This window comes from Drosophila suzukii, chromosome 2R, assembly GCF_043229965.1.
Source record: "Drosophila suzukii chromosome 2R, CBGP_Dsuzu_IsoJpt1.0, whole genome shotgun sequence".
NCBI lineage: Eukaryota > Metazoa > Arthropoda > Insecta > Diptera > Drosophilidae > Drosophila > Drosophila suzukii.
Window position 1 is genome coordinate 2,590,923 of NC_092081.1, and position 23,556 is coordinate 2,614,478.

A 23,556-nucleotide genomic window follows, 5' to 3' on the forward strand; every position below is an offset into this window, starting at 1 on the left:
CCGTCGTGGACTACCTCTGCGCCGTCACTCACCTTCACCGCGTAGGCCAGCACCGTACTGCCGTACTGGTTTCCGGGCGTGAACACCCGATCTCCGTGCAACCAACGGGCGGCGTGGGCCGGAGGATTGGCGCAGAACTCCACGTTCAGGTGCAGCGGCGATCCCGGATAGGCGATGGGCGTGGCATTCAGGGCCGTCACTGTGGGAGCGCCTGAAAGGGGAAGAGGGAAGACGGGGGCTTAGCTAGGAATTGGTAAAAATGATTCCCAATTGTGTTTAGATATGAGAAGTTATGATATGTGCTTTTAGAATTTTCACATCCTTATACATCAATGTACATCATCTTTAGAACATTAACGACCTAAAATATCGTGTTATTGGGTTGGTGAAATAAGATGGGAGGAGGATTAGTACAGCTGGATCGCTCTTAAAAACTTTAGTGATTTTGCTCTCGCAGTTAACACAGCATTGGCTCGTTAGCCAGCCCCTGGAACTTTTCGCACCGAGATTCCCTAAGCAAACTTCTGTAAGCCCTTACGTCGCACTTCACACATGCTAAGCCAATTCCGGCGCAACTGTACTCCGATGCCAAGTTTGTTTCGCCTCGCATCAGCTGCAATTAAAGCCAGGGCGGAAAGTTTACGGCCACCGTTACCGCCACCGCCATTGCCATCAGCATTGCCATCGCCACTAATTAAAAGCGTATCACCCGACAAATGTGCCACTTACTGCCACAGAAGCCCAGCAACAGCCAAACGCCCCACAAGGACGATCTGCACCTCTGGAAAAGTAAACGCTCGGAGTGGAGTGGGAAAAATCAAAATAAATAGAGGACAACATGTCGTGGGCCAAAGGAAAAGTTGGCCCAAGAACGCCGAAACTTCATTAAAAAGTTTGCGCCAAAGCGAATTTTGTGGAACTTATGTGGGCCGTGTGCCCAGAGTAGGGGATTATCTCTGTGAGATGCTAAAGCCCGACGCTGTTGGCCAACACTGCGACAATCCAATTAGACACATGTGCCAGCCCCTGCTCTCTGGCCACCTCTTCTGTTGTTTCCCAGCATATTTAATTATCGAGAGGCTCGAAATTTTGCAATTTTCCTCATCATCGCCCTGAGACAGAGACTTATCGAGTGGGGGAAGGAGCAGGGTTGCCAGATAAACTTGTGACGCAATGGCGAGCCCAACAAAATGGTCGAAAGTGTTAAGTGCAAATGAGTGTTGGGCGGGCGGGCGGTCGGGCAGGCAGACACAAACAAAAACAAATCGAAGAACTCCGTTCGACACTCGCAAATTTATAACCAGAAACCCCCTTTTGCAGGGACCTGGCCGACTAACTGTAAAATCAATTAAAGCAAGTGCGGCAGGGTTGTGTCTGCCTGCCAAATTATGCGTTCAACGCCATTTTGGCGAGCCCTGCTCGGCCTGCCCACCCCTCGTCCCCGAGGAAAAAGTGTAATTTATTTGACAGCCAAAAATGATTTTTGCATGAGGCCGTTACCCATTCAGCAATCCATTCACAGAGCTCTCAAAGAGATTTAAATTCTATTTTGATTTGCAGCCAGTGAGCCGTGTGCAAGCATTTCACCCCAGAGCCCAGGTGGGTGGCTGTAGACGTGCCCCCAAGGTCAGTGCTTTGGTCATTGGTGCGACTTTTAATTTGATTTCCACTCGGTCCACCCGGGGCGCCAAATAGAAATGAGTTTTAAATTGCCCGCAGTTGGGAAGCGGCAATGGAAGGGGAGTGCTTTGGCTCAGTTCGTTTTAAATAATACGGCTTCCCAGACAATCTTTGCGTGAAATACCAATAATAACAGGGAAAAGGCCGCTGGAAAGAACTCAATTTATGGAGGGGAACCCAGCCAATGAAAAACAATAACAAGGAAGAAAACAAGGGGGCGGACAGTGAAAAGTTGTCTTCCCCAAGTAATTGCAGCTCGCGAATGAACGCAGAAAATCAATTATTTTTTCGGTTGTTATTTTTCGTCTCCTGCTTTCGAGGGCACTTTCCAACACTGCCCGTTCGCAAAGAATGCCAACGCATTTAATGCAGTGGCGGGGGAAAAAGGACAACAGCTCTCGGCGACGTGCAATCAATGGGGCGAAGTCCCGAGCTCCAAAAAGCATCTACCACTCCTCAGCCAAAGTGTTGTAAAACGTTTTCCCCTCTTGTTGTTGCCTCACCTCTTGCAAAGTTTTCGCACAAAAGGCAACTACGAAAAATTAAGTTAACTTTTTCGGGCAACGGGAATTGAGTAATTTTCAGCCGTAAAACTTTATTATTTTGGACTGCAGGACTTCGCCGCGTCCGCTCCCCGTTTCCTTGCCCATTGTTGTTGCAACAATTGTAGAACATGCAAAGTTGCTGTTATTGTTTAAATATTTATTTTCAGCTGTTGCAGCTGTAAATGCTGGCAGGAAAAGTTGTCTAGTGCCCGAAAGTGGGCAAAAACATGCAAATTTCATTGGGCAAACGAGGAGCGAGGAACCGCCAAAGCAACTCTTCGGGCAATGGACCAAAGCAACATGTAATTACATTAAGCCAGCCGAATTTGGCTACACTTTTGAATGCTCTCAAACGCAGAAGGAGAGTGGAGTGCTGGAATGGTGGAGCTTGTTCTGAAAAGCGGCTTCTAAATGGGGCAAAACATAATATTTTTATAATTATAACTCACTCTCAGCCACTTTAAAGCATTCGACCCAGTCTGTTTGCTCAATTTTTAATCTGAACAAATACTTCTTGGATAATTCAAGCCCAACGAATACTTTTCTTGTAGCTGGGGAAGAACGCTCCCATGGGCTTACTTTATTGGACAGCTGTAAGTGCCAAGATGCCAAAGAGATGGCATAACGGCTCGGATTAGAGCAATTACAGGTGAGCGGGCCAGAAGACCTAAACGGCTTGCCAAACATGCCCCGGGGGCTTAGGGCTCCACCTTAAATTCCGGCTGAGAGTCCGGCAAACGTTATTAAGTATGCAGAGCTCCACGGGTAAACGCTAAGATAACAGCAATCCGACAGGCAGCAAGTGAAAATAACAATCATAATATTCAATTATGCAATGGTTGCCCGAGGAGCAGCTCGACTGGACGTGGGTCCGTGGATCCCTGGATCCAGGAGCAGGGCCACTGGCTTGTTCCATGTCCTGGCCCTGAATAATTAATAAACATTGTGTGCACTTAATGCAAAAAGCTGCAAATAAAATTACCAACTGCCGGCTCGTTGTGTACCGAAATCATTGCCGGGCGTTGAAAAAACAAAGCAACGGGTCCGAGGCTCAAATTGAAATTACGTGCCCGGGCTGAGCAATCAAAGAGGGATTAGCGGGCTGTTTTTGCTCTTAGCCGGCCATTTGTCACTTGCCAATTGCACAGCACCCACCTTTGGGCGCTTTTAATTGAATTTATTGTCGACGAAGCGGCTGCTGAATTATTGATCGCCGCGATGACAAGTTAACCCAGTGAGGGATGCGACTTTCAAGCAGGTCCAGGGCTTTTCGGCGTTTATTTTAAGTTTGGCAACTTCTTGGGCCGGCCTAGCTGCTCAAAAATTAATGAGGGGCTGGGCGGCGGCACCGTGTCGCTTGTACTTAGCCAAAAGGTTGGAAAACTTTGCAAAGTAATCTTGTGTTTGTGTGGTTTGCTCCGGTTTTGAAAGTCGGAGCACGCGTTTTACGGGCGATCTTAAGAACGGCTGCCCTGCGGCATTAGGAATTTTAAATGAAATTGACTTGGTTGTACAGACAAAGAACACTGCTATAGGCAAAGGGTCAATATGATGTATTCAAACCTCTATAAGACCGATATAAAATGTATAAATCGCCAAAGATAAAACGGAGATTTCCTTGCCAATTTAGGTATAAATAAGTTAAGAATAATACTTATCACGCTTTTTCATCCGCTTAAAATGTTAATAAATGAAGAAGAAATAATAAATCTCTCGTTCAAAGCCAATTTTTCTTAGTTCAAAACGCTTTTCCTGACTAAGGTAGTTTTTTTCCGTGTTAACGTACGTATTCTTGTTGTTTCGAGAACACCTATGGTATACTTTACTTTTCCTAATTGAAATCCCTTCAAGTATGTCGACTTCAAAGTCAATTGCTCGGGGACAACTGCACTGCTGTACTAAATCCGAAAGAGGAGAACTGGGCCATTAAGAGTGGCCAAACAAACTTTGATGCTGCGATGACCTCTAAGTGGCGAGAGGACCGGACCGAGATCTAGACAGAGATTGATATATGGTGGAGGTAAAGTGCAGCTCTAGATGTACCAGGGTTATCTTTTCTCTCTGGCACTTTTCAGGTCCTGTGTGTGTGCCCGTCCACACACTCGTGTAAATATCTGTAACCCAAATCTTGAAAATTTACAAAGCGCGCTTCTATGGCTGGCAACGTTGTCAACACAAATTAAGCTACCATGTAAAACTGAATGGTATGGCATAGGATGGGATGGGATGTGGGGTGTGGGATGTGGGATGTGGGATGCCCCACCCGCCGTAGTTTACGTATTTAAATATGCTCTTTCACTTTCAATATCAAATGAGTGGCTGGTTGGCAACTTTTGCCTGGCAGCAAGATTGCAACTTGCAGATACACGGATACGTAGATACTTTGGCCGGGACCGGCAAAGTTTGCCAAATATGTATGAGCGTGTGTGCGCATAGAACCGAACTTTGAATGAACAGCTTCGTATGAAACGGCAACCCAATTTGAGACAGTCCCCCTTTCCCCTGCAGCTATTGCAAATTGCACAAGTTGCCAAAAATCGCTTCACATGTGCCACTTAAAGTTTTCGGTTTTTGGCCCGGCTCTGTCCTGCAGTTTGCCAACTTGCAAGTTGCCAGGACTCTTCCTCTCCTGCATCCGCCCTCCCTGTTTCCAGGCTACCTGCCACTTGTAAATTTAATAAATTTTTGCATTTTTTGTTTGCTTACGTTGGGCCGTGAAAGTGAGATGTCAGAAAACTTTTAAGTGATGTTGGTAAACACACAGAATTATGGTTGAACAAGATGAAAGTGAAGTCAAAGTTTGATGGAATCGAACGTTCATTTAGTGTTCATTTGCACAAATTATAACTGCTAGTGCTTGTCAAACAGTGACACTTTTTTAATGACATTTTGGAGCACACTGAACAGATTTCTGAAGATCTGTAAAGCACAGGTAATTTAAATTGTAAGGCGCTGTATTAACGTAATTTAATCTAGTATTGGAATATTATTAGCTTATACTGTTCGACCTGTAAAAAAGGAAATGGATAGGATTTTGTTTGAACCACGACCCTTCTGTGTGAGTAAGCCAAAGTGTTTGAAAAATGCTAACTGAAGAGTTGGGGCCACGAAATTGAGCGTTCAATTCCGAATGTCAACCCGGGAGAACCTCGCCACCAAGGGGTTAAAGGACCCAGGGGAGGCCTCAACCCCCTCGAAAATCTGCCGCACCTGGCGCCAGGACCCCTCGGTTACCCCATATATTTGCGTAGGCGCCTGACAAAATTGCGTGTCCAGAGTGCAGAGGCGAATGGTGCCAATGTTTGCGGTTATGGCAATGCCAACCAGACACGCCCCCGCCCCCAAAAGGGTGGTGGTAGGTGCGCGAGGGGTGCGTGTGGCAGGCCTATGCTTTATCGTCTGACATTTGACATTTTTATTAGCTTTGTGGCGACGGCGTTTAATTACTTTGCACACTGCGAACAATGTCCGACATTTTTATATGCACTTCCTGCCCAGAGAAATGCAATTAAAATATGCATCGAGTAATTTGCCAGGCCGTTGACCGACCCAAAAAACAGGCGAGGACAGCTCATTATCCCCTGAAATGCGGATGCCACCAATTTTGACAACCGTAATGAGTCGTTAAAGTCCGACTGCCTTCTCAGCCCATTAAGACCGCTTCCTTGACAGGGTTAAATGGGTTCCCCGTGGCATGGTCCACTGGCAGGGGGCTGACATCCTTGTAGAGGAACTCAGCTGCCTCTCAGCGGCCCACTTATTAGTTCGGTGCAAAACCAGCAAATGTGGCTGCCGCTGGGCACAATTGGTGGCTGCGATTTCAGGCGGGTTGACAGCCACCCCTCCAGCCAATCTCCTCCTGCTGGCAGCACTCGACGTCTTGTGGCGCGGAATTTGCATGCTCAAGTGCGGAAATCAACTGCATTTTGCTAATATTTTTGCCAACCAAGTGCGAACTGGTCAAGTGGCGGGAATTAGTCTTGATTTTTGTCCCTGAGAGGTCACACACAAGGCTTTCAGTTTGTTTTACTGCTCGCATCCGGCGGGCTTGGATCGCCCGGAAAAGGGGGTGGTGGTTGGCTGGACCACTGGCGACATTGCGACGTCTGGTGGCGTCTATTTGCACAACTTTTTCAGCTCATTTCCGCTGCAGCTGCAGACAACCCGAAACCCCAACAAAAGTTGCCCACCAGTAATGCCATTTACCCAAATCAGTCAAGGAAAATATATAATGTATATAAAAACAAAAGAAAAAGTTTTTTTCACTTAATAATGGCTTTTTAACATGTATTTATGTTTTATGTATACATTTTCATTATATAAATAAATAAATAAATGTATATATTTTACTTTGTTAAAAAAAGGGTAAAAACTTCCAGGTTTACAAGTGAACATGACATTGTACTTCTGTGGGCAAAAAAATCGCGAGTAAATATATTACTGATAATGACATTGACATGAAATTCGGCCCAGATGTCATTAAAAAGCCCGCCAACTCAAGAAAATATGTTAAGCCGAGTTACGGCATTGGAGCGTTCCAAAAATATTTCAAAGTGCTCTGATTTATTTACATTCTAATGCCCTTCTTTCCCTCGACGCATTGGCCGCCACTGTTGTAATGCACTAATGGCTATAAAAAGAGGAGTTTAACAAAATAAAAATCGGTTTTGAAATATCATCTCAGCAAATGTGGATTTCTAAGTTTTGGATGGAACAGCTTTATATTCAGAGATCTTTTAAAGCTTATACTGATAATTTTATATGTTCGTTGACAAGCGATAGTTGTAATTCAAATGATGTGAAAGCTTCTAGTTTAGATAACATAAATTATATAATAAGTTCCCGGTCGAAAGTCACAACAACTCGTTTTACCCTAAGTTTTGAACTTTCGGCTACTAAGTGCACTAAATAAATTAAAGGTGATGCACTGTTAGGTATTACAGGGCTAGGCCCTTTACTTAGTTTTTAAACATAAAATAATATACTTCTTAAAGAAAAACAAAAATATTCCGATAGAATATTTTCAGCTAAGTCCATTAAAAAAGGGTCAGATCTGTCCGGAAAACGACAAGTTGGCAGCTCTGTTGCTGCTATCCCGTTCACACTTAGCGTGTCTCGCTTGCTCTCGCTCCTGGAAATGGCCAAAAATGATTTCTGCAACTGTCTGAAAAGTTTTCACATGCAGCCTTGGCAGCCATTTTTTAGCTTTCCGGGGTGTTTTTGATGACAAGTTTCTGACTTCATATTTTAACTAACGACTCCAGACAGCCACCCGCACAGAGATTGGAACAGAGCAGGCTACACATATGGAAAATTATAATTTAGTCAACAATTTTTTAGGTCTGACTGTGTGCTCTGCAGGAAAATTGAAGCGTAAAAATTATGCTTGGGTGCGTTCTGTGCAAAAGACAACACACCGAAAAGGACACAAAACTGTCGACAGCATGGAGCAAGGACGACAGTAATGAGTCAGGGAAAGTTCTGGCATTGCATTTGGGCAAATGTTTTTCTTTGGCTTTTACGGGAAAACTATTTCGAATGCACATCCCCTTTGCTGGCAGGAAACGGAGCCATTTGGCTTGCTTATAATTAGGGAAAGTTGGAATATTTGCCCAGCAAATCAATCGGAAATCGAAGTGAGGGCCTTTCCAGCAAATTGCTGAGCTGAAATCAAATTATTTTCAAATCCCAAATCGTACTTCAAAGTGTTTTGCAGACAGTGGTTAAACTATTTACCAATTTATCAGAGATTCCCCTGGGTTTCCTTATAAGAAGACTTTGAAGTTTTTAATTCATTTCAACCCTCGGCAAATCCATTTCGGAAACGTTTATCTAGTGCTCAAGATCGTTTTTTAGGGAGGGGCTCAGAGGCATTTAACATGCAATTTAGCGCAGCTGCTGTGAAAATTCCAGGCTGTCCTTAAAGTCTTGTCGCAGGGCGCAATAAATTGCCATTTAAATGAGGCACAAATGAAAAGCACAGGGAGGGCGAAAAAAATCGTTCGCATACTTTTTGAAAGGGAAACCCAAAAAGGAAAAAAATGGCCAACCCCGAACTCCAAACCTAATGAGTAGAAACAAAGCAATATTTGCTGGCAAACGCGGCAAATTCCGAAAGCAAATTTGCCAAGAAGAGAAATTACGCATGGAAAATGGGGAAATGCGAAAATATTTCTCCTCGTGCGTTGATCAAAAGCGAGCAACATGCATATTACAAATTAGCATGCATAAAACAGGGCCGGGAACGGAATGGCCAAAATGGGAGGGCGACTCGAGTGTGCCAGGGCATAAAGCAATATTTATGTTCTCGTATCGCTTGAGGGGAGTTGCGATGAGATGGCCCGCGCTTCTTGGTCTAAATTAAGCGTGGAATATGCGTGGAAAAGCTTTTATTAAAACAGGCCGAACTTGGGTCCCATTGTACTTCAGACAGCTCTTCCGTTTCTGGTTCCTTGGTTCCTGGTTCTCATAAAAATTCCGCAAATAATCATTGGGAGGGAGCTTGGCATTACGCAAAGGGAATGCAATATGGGGTCGGAGATTGATGAATGGATCCTTAAAAACTTGCGATATAACTAAGCTTTAATGCTAGGTAATTTTGTAGACAACCTTTCAGGATTTCGAAAAGGAGACCATCCTGTTAGCCCGTTAAGGAAGTGACACCTAGTGTTAGTTCATCATTTTGTCAGTCTCAGGAAATGGTCGACTGCACGTCAGCTGGCCTTCATGGCAGTCCGTTTATGGATATTCGTTATTAAAATCTACTTTGCCACAACTTTTCGCAGCATTTGTTTAAATTACTTAAAACTGCAATGCAAGGCAGGAGGAAAAAACGCTGGCGAGAGGCAAAGTCGACTACTGAGCTACTTTTGCCAACTGCCAGTTAACATATGCATAGCCGGCCACGCCTCCTCCGCCCCCGCACACACACTGTCAACAAGAAAACGCCCACATAAAGTTAACGACAGCGAACGAGGGCAAAAGAAACCAAAAAAGATGGCGAAATTGTGAGGGAAAATTGTTATTTAATTTGTGTGAGTGCTGAACATTTTTGCAGCTGCTGTTGCTCAAGTTCTTGCTGCAAACTTTTTGCCAGCACACGCACTAAACTTTAACACAAGCATAAATTTGGGCGCACACAGATACTCCAGGCGCGAGTGTGTGGGTAAGTAAGTGCACTTTGCATTGGGGCCGCCGCGAATCCTTTGGCTTTCTTCAAAATTCATATGCACATTTATTTTACTCGCAGCCCGCCTCTCAAGTAGCTGCATATGCAAGTAGGTGCAGCAGCTTCTCTTCTTATTTGCTGCATAATTTCCGCCCACCACCGGCTTTTTTCTTGGCTTAAACGAAGCGTAAAGGCAACACAGGCTGCAGTTTTAAGTCACGAGTTCATTAGGAGGGCCAGGGAAAACAAAGGGGCGCACAACTTTCATATGCATAATGAAGACAGCCCTGCCGACGCCCGCCTTCCGCTCGGACTAATCAAAAATGTCAACGAAGCAAATGATTGAGGCCGCAGTAATCCCTTTGTCATCGCTTTCTGGCCTTCTCCATTTGACTTGGTAATTATGGACAGGTAATCAGTGCAGCTCACGGTTTGAGGAGCGATTACGGGGTTCTATTGGTCGGTTGCTCATAACAAAGCTTTATGGTCTCCAGATTCCCTTCCTTTTTAGGCAGCATTGAAAGAAATTGATTGGTACTTGTGTTGCAGGAAGAAACGAGTTAAACATTCTTGAGAATGCGAAAACGTTGGACAAGCAGATTAAGAAGTATTCACAAATGTTTCAATTTTGGAGCAGACTTTAAGAGCTTTATAATTATTATAGTTTAAACATTGCTTTTTTTGTAAGTTTTTTTAATAAAAACATAACTTGAACAGAGAGCATTACAAGTGACAATCAATGATTTTTTCCTGTGCTTTTTTCTTTTGAAAGAAATGCGAAACTTTGCAGACAGTCGAGGACAACTTTTTCGGAGTCGCTCTTTGTATTTTGTTTAATTTTACAAGCAAACACAAATAGTGGAAGCAACTAAGCATCCCATGGATTCTTGGCACACACAACTCCTGACTGGGAGTATTTTCCCCTTTCTTGGCTGCTGGGCTCCGAATTTAATCTATTGTTTGGCTGTCCTGCACTCAACCCTCTCTTATCCTGACGTCTTTGACTGGAAGCCCGGGAATCCGTTGCCGCCTGCCTTTGATAAATATGACTATTTCACGCTTCCCTCCACCGACAGCACCCCATCCCGGCCCTTGTTGTTTATTTGCGTTAAGTGTTAGCAGCCACGCTGTGCCACCCCGACACCCCACTCCCTCTCCAGGACTCCACTTTCCCGGCTGCCTGGAATTTTGTTTATCTAGCACTCAATTTCGCAGTTTTAATGACAAACTGTCTTACCTTGAAATTGCATGCGGGAGCATTATAAGTGTCTCCATTTCGTGTAGGACACCGACATCCCATCCAGCCCACACCCACACCCACATCCACAGCCACACCCAACGCCCACTTCTCGGTCCTCGGCAAGGACTTTGTTTGATTGCTTGGCTTCGCTCGTCCGGAGATCTGGGAGCTGAGCTGTTTCATGTTTGGATTGCACTCGAGGGTAAGCTTGGCCAGGTCCTCAACTCGTCCTGCTCCTGCAGACGGCAGGATCTCCACCCCCACCCGCAGCCCCATATCACCACCCCTCGACCACTTGGCAAGTTTTATTGTCTCAATGTCCACTTGGCTTTTGCCTGAAGACAACTTAATGCGCTTTGCCGGGGCAGACAACTGGAGGTGATGTGAAGTCAAAGCTAACGCATTTTCCTTAATTTCCGGCAGCATGATTTCCAATTTTTCTTCCAATTCCCCTACACTCGTCGTATACTTAATATCTCTGGCAGGAGTCGGGAGGAAGTGCGCAAGCTGATTGGAATTGCCTTTCGCAATGTCATCAATCATGCGTCGTTTTCCACACGCCCAGGCAAAGATTTTGACAAGTGTCAATGCGACAAGAGAACGAGCGATAAGCCCGACTATAAAAAGCACAGAAACCAGAGGAGCGGGAGGGCGGCGGAAGGGTGATTCGCTGGGGAAAATCACATGCAAAGTAAAATGTCGAACTTCTGACAGCAAGAAAATAAAACTTTTCATTTGCTTTCCTTGGCTCTGCCGTGTCCCGAAACTGCTGTCAAAGTTTTTAATGTTTTTAACTCCTCGCTGTCACCTGAGCAGCCACCCGTTCGGAAAAACCACCCATCGCCCACAAGAGTCCCATCCTCGATAAAGTCAGTCGAAACTGGGCCACACCCAATTTTCTGGTGATTCAGCTTCGCTTCTTTGATTGCGCGCGGGGCCTCCAGGGGTCAGGGGTTTCTTAGGGAAGTGTGACTAACTCTCGGGTGACCAATGGGAGTATGAATTGGCACGCTTAAACGAGTTATTTTGCCAACTTCACACGAACAAATAGTAGGGGTACAATGGACCCCTACGGATAGCTGCGTAACTACAAAAACAGTTCACTACTGTAAAAAAAACAAAGGGTGTCTTGTAGTTGCGTTGGTTACCTGTAAGGCTACTACAAAATAGTAATTTGTGTGTAACTAACTATTTCATATGTCATATTGACAATTAAATGGGTTGGAAACATTACAATTGATCAATTTAACAAAAGATTTTGGATGTGTGTGGGTACTTTGAATTCAAATGTGAGATACAAACATATATAACCAAAACAAGGAAGAACGCTTTAGTAGAGTGTCTCGACTATCGGATACCCGTTACTCAGCTGAAGGGAGCAAAAGAGAGATGGAGATATGCAAACAGCAAAGCGGGATTGTAAAGCGCCATCTATGCGCGATTTCAATATATTGTAATGTGGGCGGCAGGCAGATTTAAGAGTTATGTGCGTTAGTGTGCGTTACAGTGGGCGTGACCAACTTTTTTAGGTCAATCAATAGGTATTGACGAAGCCAATATATTTAAATGTATACTTTGTTTCTAGCACCAAAACTGTACGAGCCACAGTTTATGGCTGTTTGTGGGCGTTAGCGTGGACGTGGCGATTTTTATTAGGTAAATTAAATGGTATTGATGAATTTGTGCTGCGTACAAAGTTAAGGAATCTAGATCTGTTTTCCTAACTGTCTACCTTTTATAGTTTCAGCGATCACAGCGTTCACACAAAAATGAGGGAGAGACGGAGATGGCTAGATCGACTAAGCTAGTAATCCTGAATATATCTACTCTATAGGGTCGCAAACGCTTCCTTCTACCTGTTACATACTTTTCCCCGAATACAATATACCCTTTTACTAACGGGTATAAAAGTTCATTGTGTATATTTTGATAAATTTCCTTGATATTGACTTCCATTTAGGATAAATGGACTAAAAGCTATAGATAAAGACCCTATAGATGAATTTAAAATTACACATGTCTACTTCTGTCGCCCTTTTAAAGTTTCACTAGTTTTTTTTAATTTAGTGAGCTTTATAACTGCTTTTATTTTGTACTTTAATGATGTTTCGCTAGATGATACTAAATAACTAAAAATGTTTAAACAGCCAATAAAATGTAAAACCAGGTGTTAATTACTTAAAAGCATTCACGCATCCAATTTTTAATTAGCAAATTAGTTTACCCCAAATGTACAATGTCTGATTGGCGGACTGATTAAAAACAGGACCAAAATAATACATTTAGGAAGTGTTTTCTGTATTGGCTTATAAACACATAAATTCAATTTTATGGAGTAACTTTTTTCGGGGCAAGATGGCATCTTCGTTCACTTACCCTTCACGGAGACCGTGACGCTCTGCAGGACCTCCAGCTTCTTCTTGTTGGTGGGTGACTGGCCCACGCACTTGTACATGCCCGCGTCCTGGTACATGACGTCCTTCAGCGAGAACTGGCCCGTGGGCTGGCTGCTGCCGTAGCCAAGGCCACGCAACCGGGCCGAAATGGGGTCCAAGTGCGACCAGCAGCCCAGGGAGCCTAAAACGGGGGAGGGGAGAAGGGACATGAAAGCCAGTGCATAATTTAATTAATTGACTTCCAGGGACTCGGCACGCAAGTTTTAATTTCTTTAATTGATGCGTCACTCCCACGGACGCCGAGCCATTTGTCTATCTTCGCCATTTGGCCGAAAGTGAGCAAAGTAAATTGCACGCATAATTAATTTCCAATTGCGCTAATTAATGAAGAGGCGGACAAAAGGCCACGACTCGACCCGATCGAAAAAGAAAGTAAAATGTAAAATGTAATTACGGCCCAGACGCATTTGTCATTCTAAATGGGCCACGAATTCGGCAGTTTCGCCCCGCCCAAGAAGCGTATTCCTTTGAAGTTCTGGGCCCACGGGAAGTTGGCAGTCGGCCGTTCGTATCGCTTACCTTGAGGACACTGCAGGGTTACCGCTCCGCCCAACTGCACTTCCAGCTGGCCCTTGTTGGGGTTGTGCGAGGCAGCTGCCACGGAAACATCCTGATCATCCGGCTCCGAGGTCACATCCACCGAATCGACTGAAAATATAGAGGACATAAAGCAGAAGCCGTCAGTTAGGGCTGCAAACTTCCGACCACATGGGGCCTAAGGGTACACGGAGAATAAATGGGGTGAGGAGCTTAATATAATTACCAACAAACTCCTGCTTCATTGAATTACTCAATCACACAACATTTCAAAATACACTGCTTATCCAGAGGAAAAAACTCGCCAATAATGGAACACAAATATGTTTTTGTCTTGTTCTTCTTGTTATGTGTGTCGGAAAACAAACTGAAAATCATAGAGTCGCTGCTTCAGACCAGCAATTTGGTGCCGTGCAAATCCCAGGGATGTTGGCAATTGTCAAATGTGACAATATTTCAATGACAGAGCCAGCAACAAATTGCTGACGCGGTGCGAACACCTGAGTCACTCCGCAATGAGTTGTCACTTCCGTTTTGATGCCAACTAAAAGTGAAAATCGCTGCTCGCCTAGCTGGAAAATTGCCTGGGCTGCAATCTTCTCCACCGCAAATTCATAAATACATATATTTTATGCTCGTTTCCGGGGGCGGGAAGGGGCCACAACGATGTTCCATTCTAATTTTGAGGGGCGGGCAGCACACACTCGCATATTTTCCACTTTCCATGCCGGGAGGTGGCTTTAAATTTCAGGGCGTCCTTTGTGCGGCGTACTTTATGGGCTGTTCATATTACGGTATAAATAACAATTTTCCTGACATGTGCCTAAAAGTGTGCGGCAGGTACGGGGTCCTTTGTCTGCCACCGGATATCATAACAATAAGTTGCCAAGTGGCGACCTGGCGAAGAAAAATGCGATGATGGGGACAAAGCGCTGAGCCTTACAAAGTGCCGGATCCCGGGAGAAGTCCACCGAACTCCTCGGGCCAGGGCAGTCTTCAAATTAGCAGACCCAAAAGTGAGCCGCACAATTAACAGAAACTACTAATTACCGGGGCACCTTTAATCGATGGCGAAGCCCCCGAAGTTCCGCTGCCGAGATTCGAGAAGGGGTAGGGTATTTCCAGAGCAAAAGAGACAATTAGTTGTAAGCTCCTTTGCCCCGGAGACCCTTCATCGCATGTCAATCAGCCGACAGCCAACCCTCGACCGGGGTTTATTGCTGACAATGGCAAAAGTCCTCCCCTCGGCAGACGGGCGTGTTACTTAGTCAAAATCACGTAGTTATAAAATTTTTTATTGCCAACACAAAGGCGGACAAAGGCGTCGTCGCCCAAATTGACAACTTCAATGGCCAGCAGGGGGTCGGGGCGGAGTCCCATTACGGCTAAGGGAACTGGTGTTCTGGTCTTCTGGTGTTCTGGTGCAGCCCTGACTGAAACAAGAACCCTCTGTCGCGGAGCCAGCGAAAATGTCTAATGAGCTCTGCTCGTCTCGGCTCAACTGACAGACATTTGTCATTGGCCAAAGGCTGGCGGCGGTTTTGGGGCGATGTGATAAGAAAAGTGTCTAAGGGAGTCCACAGAGGCAGAGAAAAATCCCTGAAATTTCCCATTAATTTGACGCGTATCTGGGATGTGCCAGCTTCACATTTTAAAAATTTAAATTGTTGTTTCTAGCCCATTGAAATTATACTTGTAAGGACTGCGGGGTCACCAAACCCTGTTTTAAAAGCATCCGAAAATGTTACTTTGTATTTATCCAGTCAGAGTATCTTACAATATCCCTTTATATAGATGGCACTACGGACAAAGGAACGATGGTAGAGGGCTGTCAAAAGAACATTATTAAACGATACATTAGACGCCCACGCTCTCGAAGTACTCAGCTTAGAAATCGATTCCCTTCCCCGAGAACCCAACTCCTTCAATACTTCCCCAACACTCGCTCACATTCATAATTTCAGCACTTGTTTCACGCATATTTTACTGAATGGCCATTCATAAAAGTGTCCTCCCACTTCGAAAAGGGCCAGAAAACAAATAAACAAAGGCAAACAAATGGGCATCGAGTACCGCCCATATGGCGACAGTGAGGGGATTGAGAGAAAAGGTCCTTGAAGAAAGGGAGAAAGTGATTCTTACCGCACATCTTTTGGCGACGAGGCCCACTCGAGTAAATCCCAACTCACAACAACAGCAAATATGAAGGGCAAACAGCAAACACTAATGCAAACAAGGGGATCAATACGACGGGGCAGCCTGGAGACCGAGCAATCATTAATCATAACGCATCATCATCAGCCACGTTGGCGTTTCGCCTCCGAGAACCCAGGGAGTTCGGGGGATGTGCTCGCCTGTCACTTCCAGAGATCCCATGAGAACTGCCGAACCCTCGCAGAGTGTATCGATGTGTCGACACATCCTATCCGCTGTCCGAAGTGTGAATTTGACGGCCGGCGTGATCCATAAATCCTTCAGCACTGCAAAGTTTCACTCTCGACGGCGGGTGGGCAATGCTGTAGGTGAAAAATTAAATTCTTTGGCGAGGGGCTTCAGCAGTTTTTTGCTTGCAACTTTCATTAGCACTCCCGCCGCCCCAGATTAATTTGCATTTTTTCCGCTGGCTCTTCATCTTCGCAGTTAGTCATGAATATGAAGGAGGCCGGCGAGAAGCAGCATCATCATCATCGCAGGATACAATCAGCTTAACTTACAAGCTGCATAAACAGCCAGCGGAAGCGGCAGAGAGCAAACTCGGGCTGCTGTGATTGCATTTGTGTCTTGGTTATAAATTTTAATTTTCCCTGCAGCCGGGAGCATTCTGAAGACTTTCAGCGAACACGCGATTAATTTGCAATGAGTTGAAATTGAAGATGATTGCACTGGATGCGAGATGCAGCGGGCGGAACGGGGATTCCAGCAGATAGTAGTTCATTTGAGGAGGGCGGATGCAAATTGGTGGGGCGCAGTCGAAGACACTGTGTCTTGCTCCACATCCATAAAAGATAATCTCTCGGCAAATTTACGTTTATGCCATCGAGGCGAGGGGGAAACTTTGCGGCCATAAAAAATACTCTGCTCAGAGACATTTGTCCGCAATGAGTTTTTAATATTTCTGTAAGTTGCCCAGAAAAAGGCACCCAGTCGAAATGAGTTTCGGTTTCATCTGAGGCAGCGCCAAATAAAATTTTATTGAAAATCCTTGCGGGACGTGGGACCCTCGACACATACCGAAACATAATCGCCGGCTATAAAAACAAAGGCAGCAAACAAAAAACTAATAATCGTGCGCGCCGATAAACACAGAAATCCAAGATGGCCAAAGCTGTGGCGAAGGACGAGGAGCAGGACATGGGACGTCTTGTGGGGATGGTCGAAGGACAATAAAGTTAAACCGCGATAACCAGCATGACGAAGGATAATGGATAACATGGCCAGGACTCTCCGATCGGCGCAGTTGGGCCGTAAGGAATGGCTCGCAATCGAAATGCTTACGATAGCGTGGAGAATTAAATTTTATTGTAATGCGCCCTCAGTTAGGAAAGGCTCGAGTGTCCTGTATCCGCTGGGACTCGTTTGGCCCTGCTTCAAAGGACGTGTGGGCTTCTGTTTGTTTCTCCTCCAGAGTGGTTGACAATGTGGCAGAGCCTTGCGGTGTTGGTGGTGCATTTTCTTGACAGTTGGCTGGGCAAATCAGTTCAGGGCGAGGCGAATGCAATTTGCACATGGATTTCGGTGGCAGGGCTAGCCGCAAAAGTGACCCTGGAGAATAAGATGGAGTTGAGTTCTGTCACCGGACTGCTCGAGACGATAATCAAAGTCCTTTGTTCGATTAAATAATTGGCTTTTGAACGTTTTCCCAAATTAGTTTACACACTAATAAAATGGATAGAGCTGTATGTATAGGTTAAACATAATATTTACTTTTCCTTTAAGTGAAACGTGTAAACAATTAAAGCACCTTTTGTTCATTCTGCGGCATGTATGGATGTCTAAACATCTTCGCATTTTTGCTCTACATTCCAAGTCATAGAAACACATTTTTTGAAAGAACTCTTGATTTTCTCCCACACATTCGATATGCCTCAGAAGCCTTTTTCTGCCAGATTGCTCGGATTGGCAAACTTCGCTAATTGCACATTGTTCGAGCAAGCCACTCAACATTAATTAGCCCAATGAGAACTTTAACTTTAACTCATTAATGAGGCTGGCAAACAGAACTTCGGTCAATGGGCCTGGCTTATGTGTACCTGAACGTGGCCCACTTGCAGGACTTGAGTCCTGGCCCCGCGTCACGCCCGCCGCTCCTGTTGACGTACGTGTCAAATTAGCGACGTTTTAACAAGCTCTCCGTGTCCTGTGTCCCGAGCCCCGAGTCCTGCGTCCTTAGTCCTCAGTTCCGAAGCCTCCAGACGGGCGAATCAATCACGCGAAAGTGGCCGGCGCAGAAAACTTTGAGCAACTGCGTCCAATTGCCTACTTTTGCGGGCCCTCCGCATTCCGCTCTTGGCCGTTCTTTTTCTTTTGGCAGGGCATCGCTGATTGCTTTTTCATTGCAGTTCGTCAGCGTTGTCCTCGTTGTTGTCGACGGAAAAGTTTTCCCCTCGCTGCTGCTACCTGTGTACCTGTTTTCCAGCTCAATGGCGAGATCCGGAGGAGGAAACATATCGTCAGCAATTAAGCCCGCATTCAAACGTCTGTCTGGGACTCGGGATTCGGGATTCTCGCAGCTCCCCCGCCCAAATGCGATTTATCAGTTTTCCCCGACTTGAATGTGGGCCGTGCTCCCCCGAAATCAAAGTCTTCCCCGGCCGCCATTTATCATGGGTCGGGCAGCTGTTTTATAGTTTATGACAGGCGAGTCGTGTCTGTGCTTCTGCCATATCTTATAGGTACACATATAGGACGCCGGTTGTCGCAAATGGGGTTTAGATGCCGACTGCTGCCAGTTGGATCTGCCATTTCGGCAGTTTGCTCCGCTCCGTCCGCTCCATCCCTCGACCGGAGTTCGAGTTCGATAAAACGTTTTACAAATTGATTTATGTGCTTAACATGTTGCCAGCTCAGCGTCTCTCACAATTAGATTTCGCTGGAAAATGCGGAGAAAAGTTTTCTTTTCTTTCTCCTCCTGGCGGCCCCCATCAATCATCGATAATGTCGATGGGGCGGCCGTCTCCGTCACTTTTTGGCCTTTTGGAAACATTTTTCCTTGTTTTTATTAATAAAGCATTTGTTTTCCCCGTAATGAGCAGCGACAGGCGGCTGTCAGGAGTGGCGAAGACTCTGCCCCTGGGGACGGATGGGAGTTGGGCCTGCCGATCCCTGCGACGGCATAAAAAGTGGCAACACTTTGTCAAGCTGTTATTACCAATATTTTATTTCTCTAGTTCGGCTTTCCGTTTTGGCCGTGATTGATGAGCGAGTTCTCGGGGGGACTAAGATGGATTTCGAGGGGCGGCAGTGCAGTTCTCGATTCCTTGAGCTCCTTCGATTGCATTGGCCGCCTAATGAGGCTGCAAATGAGTTTTCTCGAGACATATAATTCGATTTGGCGGTTTGATGGCTGCTTTTAGGCCGCCTGTCAGGGCCCAAATTCAATAAAAATATTTACCAGCATTAACACGCGCTGAGCGCATAATGTGCCGCACATCCCCCGACCAAAGAGGTATAAAACCCAACCCGCAAAACGGAAAATATTGACAGCAAAATGGCGCGTAAGCGTGAATAGTAGAGGAAGCGGGGGCAGACACCCACTCAATGCCAATGCCAATGCCAATGAAATTTGCCACATTTTGCATATGACAGGGGGTGGCGCCACAAGGCGCCTCGCAAAGTGCCGGGAACATCCCCGAAAAAATCACCGAATATTGTCCTCAGCGCCATGTGCGAGTGTCGTAAAATGTTCGCTGATTTTGTTCATTTTTTTCGAGGGTTTTCGAGGGCTTTACAGGGTTTCTGAAGGCTTGGGCCGGTGGTGCTGCCAGCAATTTTACTGACACAAACTAATGGGCAAAATATTATCACGCGCCATTTTTAAGGCAATTTCACGCATACGCGGTCTAATTTACGGCCTGCTTTACGGGGGTACTCACATCGCACGCTGAGGTAATAGCCAATCGACGAGTACTGGAAGTTGAGGTGCCGGGACGTGCACTTGTACCAGCCGGAATGCTCGCGCCTTATCGATGTGAAGTTGAGGAATCCATCGCCCGTTTGCGGCACCTGCAATAGTCGGAAATGGGAAATCAGAGTGTTAGCACTTTGGCCTGGAAACGGGAAATGGGAAATGGGAAATGAGTTTGGCTCGTTATGCGTAAACAATTTTTGGTAATTAAGGCAAGGCAAATAGTTTCGCGCAAGTTTCGGCTTCGCAAGGTAGCGACAACTGCACGAAAATCCATTTAAAACTTGCTCCTTGGCCAAAAATCACACAAAAGGCCGAACTCCGATGGGCGGCCTACGAATGCACGAGGCCCACGCATTTCCACTTTTCCAGTTTTGGCAAGTCAAACGCACAGGAAGAAATTCTATATTTTTTGAATAACCAATGTGGGCATATATAAAAAATAATAATTTGGCTAGATTTAACACGAGCTCTTAAAGATAAAATAAACATTTGTCAGATTTATTGAAAAAGCTAGTTAAAATAACATTACTAACATTATAATGTTATATTAGAATGGGAATTATTTTGTCATAGAGAAAATTATCTTTAATACCTTTTAGTACCTATTGATATGTAAAGATAAGATAAAGTAAAGTCTTTTATTTGATTATATAAAAATAATATAATGTTGTTAATCCATTAAAGAAAAGTAATACCGTCCAAGTTAAATTAAATTGTTTCCATCACTTACTCCTCCATTAGGACTCTGAAATGCCTAACTTTACTTCCTAAACGATAGAGCCTACGACCACGGAGTGGAAAGTATCTGAACTTTTTCCTGTGCACTTCTCAATGGCCCAACTTACCGGCGTGTCACCGTCGTCCTTCTGCCAGCGCGGAGTGCTCGGGGGATTGGAGTCGACGTCGCACTTGAGGCTGACCTCGATGCCCTCGCGGAGCGGATAGCCGAAGCCAGGTGTGCGGGATATGGCGAAGGAGGGCGTGTCTGCAACGGGACAGATGGTTATTTCGGTTGACTCTTCCGCAGATTTCGGCGCTATCACCGACTAGACTGTGGCAACATCAACAAAATAGTTTTTTAATTAAAAAATTACTCAAAAGCAGGGGTACGAACTGAGGGCAAGAAAGAAAAACTTTTATAATTAAACTAAATGCAAACGTTAGGCGCAGTCTGTATTGGGAGGAAGGTAAATAAGAACGCGTTTATTGTCGTACGAGTTGCGAGTGGATTTCTTATTGCAGTTTAAATTAGGAGGGGTTAAGTCATGAAATACTTGCCGAATTTGTAATCTTTAAAGCTGGGCGGACAGAGTTCTCCCGAAGAGATCACGATACTCTTCTAAATTCGCAATTTTCATTTTGATTTGTTTGTAACTCCACACACTTGTCATTGCTTTCCTAATAGACCAAAATAGGTTCTGATTAATGAAATGTGTAGCCAAGCTGACAGCACTCAATTACCAGCGAACCAGGTGTCAATTAATACAGCGCTCCATTCAGAGTAGCCCGTGAAGTTTACTTAGTTAGCGGCATTGAATTCGTAATATCATTTTCAGTTTTGGCGTGTTCGGCGCTCTTTATTTCGGCAGCCACAACTCATTCCGGTTCGTCCAAAAGTAATTCGATATACGATTCAAAATACAACTTCGATTTCAATCCCAAACTGCCAATCACAAATCCATTCAGTGCATGTCAAAAAGCCATCGACAAAATGTAAATCTAAATGTAAATGTAAATAATGGGACGCCCCGCCCAGGCAGACATGTGCACTCCTATTCAATGCATATTCATAGGCATAAATCAAATGTTTTTTAATTAGTGCTGGCCATTTGGCAGGTCTGGCCAAAATATGCTACCCAAATGGGCCTGCATTCATTTCAATCTTTTCAATTTTTCGGCGCACCAGTCGCCTTTGTGGCCTTTTGTAACTAATACAATTTGATTAGGCGCCCGGAAAGGGTCTGCAGATGCCGAGGGACAAATGAATTTGTTTGTCGGTTGTTTGCCAAACTATTCAATTCAGCCTCCGATCCTGTCGATGTACGAGTAGTACGACCGGCAGCCAGACAGCCGTCAGTCGTCAGTCGTCAGACGTCATACATATTTATGAATGGGCTGGAAAAACAACCCGTGTCTGTGGTGTGTGATGGTGGTCCATCAATTTGTTGACTCAAACCGGGCGACACAAAGGCTGGAAATTGTTTAACTGTTTGGCCATATTGTTTTCAGGCAAGGAAAACAATTACTGGGGAAGGGCCGGTTTTAAAAATGCACTTTGGCATCTTCTCAAATTGCTCAAATTAAAAGCAAAATGTTGGCCTAAAAAGCTCTAATTTAAATGGAAACCCAAATATTTTCTTTGCTCCTTCAGTTGACTTTTCCAGCTTAAATTGTTCAGCATTTCGGGGAGCAGTGATCCCTGTCCATGTCCTTGATTTGTCTGTCAACTGTCTGCATAAAAATGCGCAAATTAAACGCAGCACTCACTACAGATACATTTACAGATACAGATGCGGATGCGGACTGGGATGCGGATACAATGTCTATGGGCTGGGCAAACGCTCTCATGTGTGTGCATTTTAATTTATACAAGCGCAGAAAAGGGGAGCGGGAACAATAAAAGGAAAAACAGGACGAATCAGGACGAACTTGTTCCTTCTTTTGTTGAACCCGGAAAACGTTGCGGTTGTTCTTGTTGCTGCTCCCGTTATTATTGTTTGAGGCCTCGTGCTGTTGTTATTGCGGTTTTTGCAATTTTCATGCCTGGCCAGAGCCGAAGCCCACACACAACACACACGGCACACACCCGCACACCCACACAATCACACTCACACTCACACCAAAGCACGCAAAACATCAAGGACTCTGTGCCATGCAAATCCCACACGGCTTTTCTATATTTTCCAATCATTTTCATGGCTCTCCACTACCTGGGCATTTGTCAGGGCATTATGCGGCTTCACGGGCATTAATAAAGCAAATAACTGTGGTCCGTCCCCGGATCCTGGCGCTGATTGAGACCCTCCTCAGGGCGAGGACCCGGCTGGTGTTCGGTGTCCTGGTGTCCTGGTGGCCAGGACGTGTGTGCGGCTTTTTGCTGCCAATTAGTGCTAGTCTTCCAATTGTCGCCTCGCCTCATCGACCCACCGACCGGTCACTGGCATTGATTCCCAATTCCATGTCCGGTTGCGTCACTTCTGCGGTGTCCCCAGGACTCGTATCTTTATTTCCCGGTTATTTTGTGGCTGCTCGTGGCATGCATATTGTCCACCTCAATTGGTCACGAGTCGGACTTCGCAGGGTCTCCTTTAAAGCGATTCCATTGTTGCGCGGAGGGAATCATCTCAGGTGCAATTCGGTTGATGGATGGGAAAGTTAGGGGTCACGACAACCAATTCTCATAGAGGTATTGTTTATGCTGCTGAACATGTGCTGCGATAATTCCAGTACAAGGCCATCGGGGTCACCAGTCAATATCAGCGTGTATAAGCATATGATAGCCTGTCCTTATCTGAGCTCAACATTATTGTTTCTCGAGATCTCCAAGTAAAATGAAGGCTACGGGGCTTATGAAAATTAAAGCTGCGAATCCTTCCTCCTTTCTCTCGACACCTTCTTATTTTAAGCTAATTGAGAGTCCTGCAATCCTCTCGGGCTTCGAATTTCCATTAATTCTCCTCTTTTCTCCGCAGCTTTTGCCCCTGCATTTCAATTGTTCGCTGGCGTCCTTTTCTCAACTGTCGCGCTTTCTTTCGACTTTCTCCGGCCGGTCTCATTGCAATTTGATTTTACCTTTCCTTCTG

General features: G+C 45.2%; 1 protein-coding gene across 1 annotated transcript in view; it reads right to left on the reverse strand.

Moving 5' to 3' along the window:
- Positions 1-23,556, reverse strand: part of tei (irregular chiasm C-roughest protein teiresias) — a 123,016-nt gene that overhangs the window by 2,841 nt on the left and 96,619 nt on the right. Inside the window, exons 7-11 of the mRNA XM_017087841.4 lie at positions 20,599-20,738; positions 19,719-19,848; positions 13,609-13,737; positions 13,010-13,210; positions 33-211 (exon numbers count right to left, since the gene is read on the reverse strand). Coding sequence (XP_016943330.3) covers positions 33-211; positions 13,010-13,210; positions 13,609-13,737; positions 19,719-19,848; positions 20,599-20,738 — 779 coding nt within the window. The remainder of the gene's footprint in view (positions 1-32; positions 212-13,009; positions 13,211-13,608; positions 13,738-19,718; positions 19,849-20,598; positions 20,739-23,556) is intronic.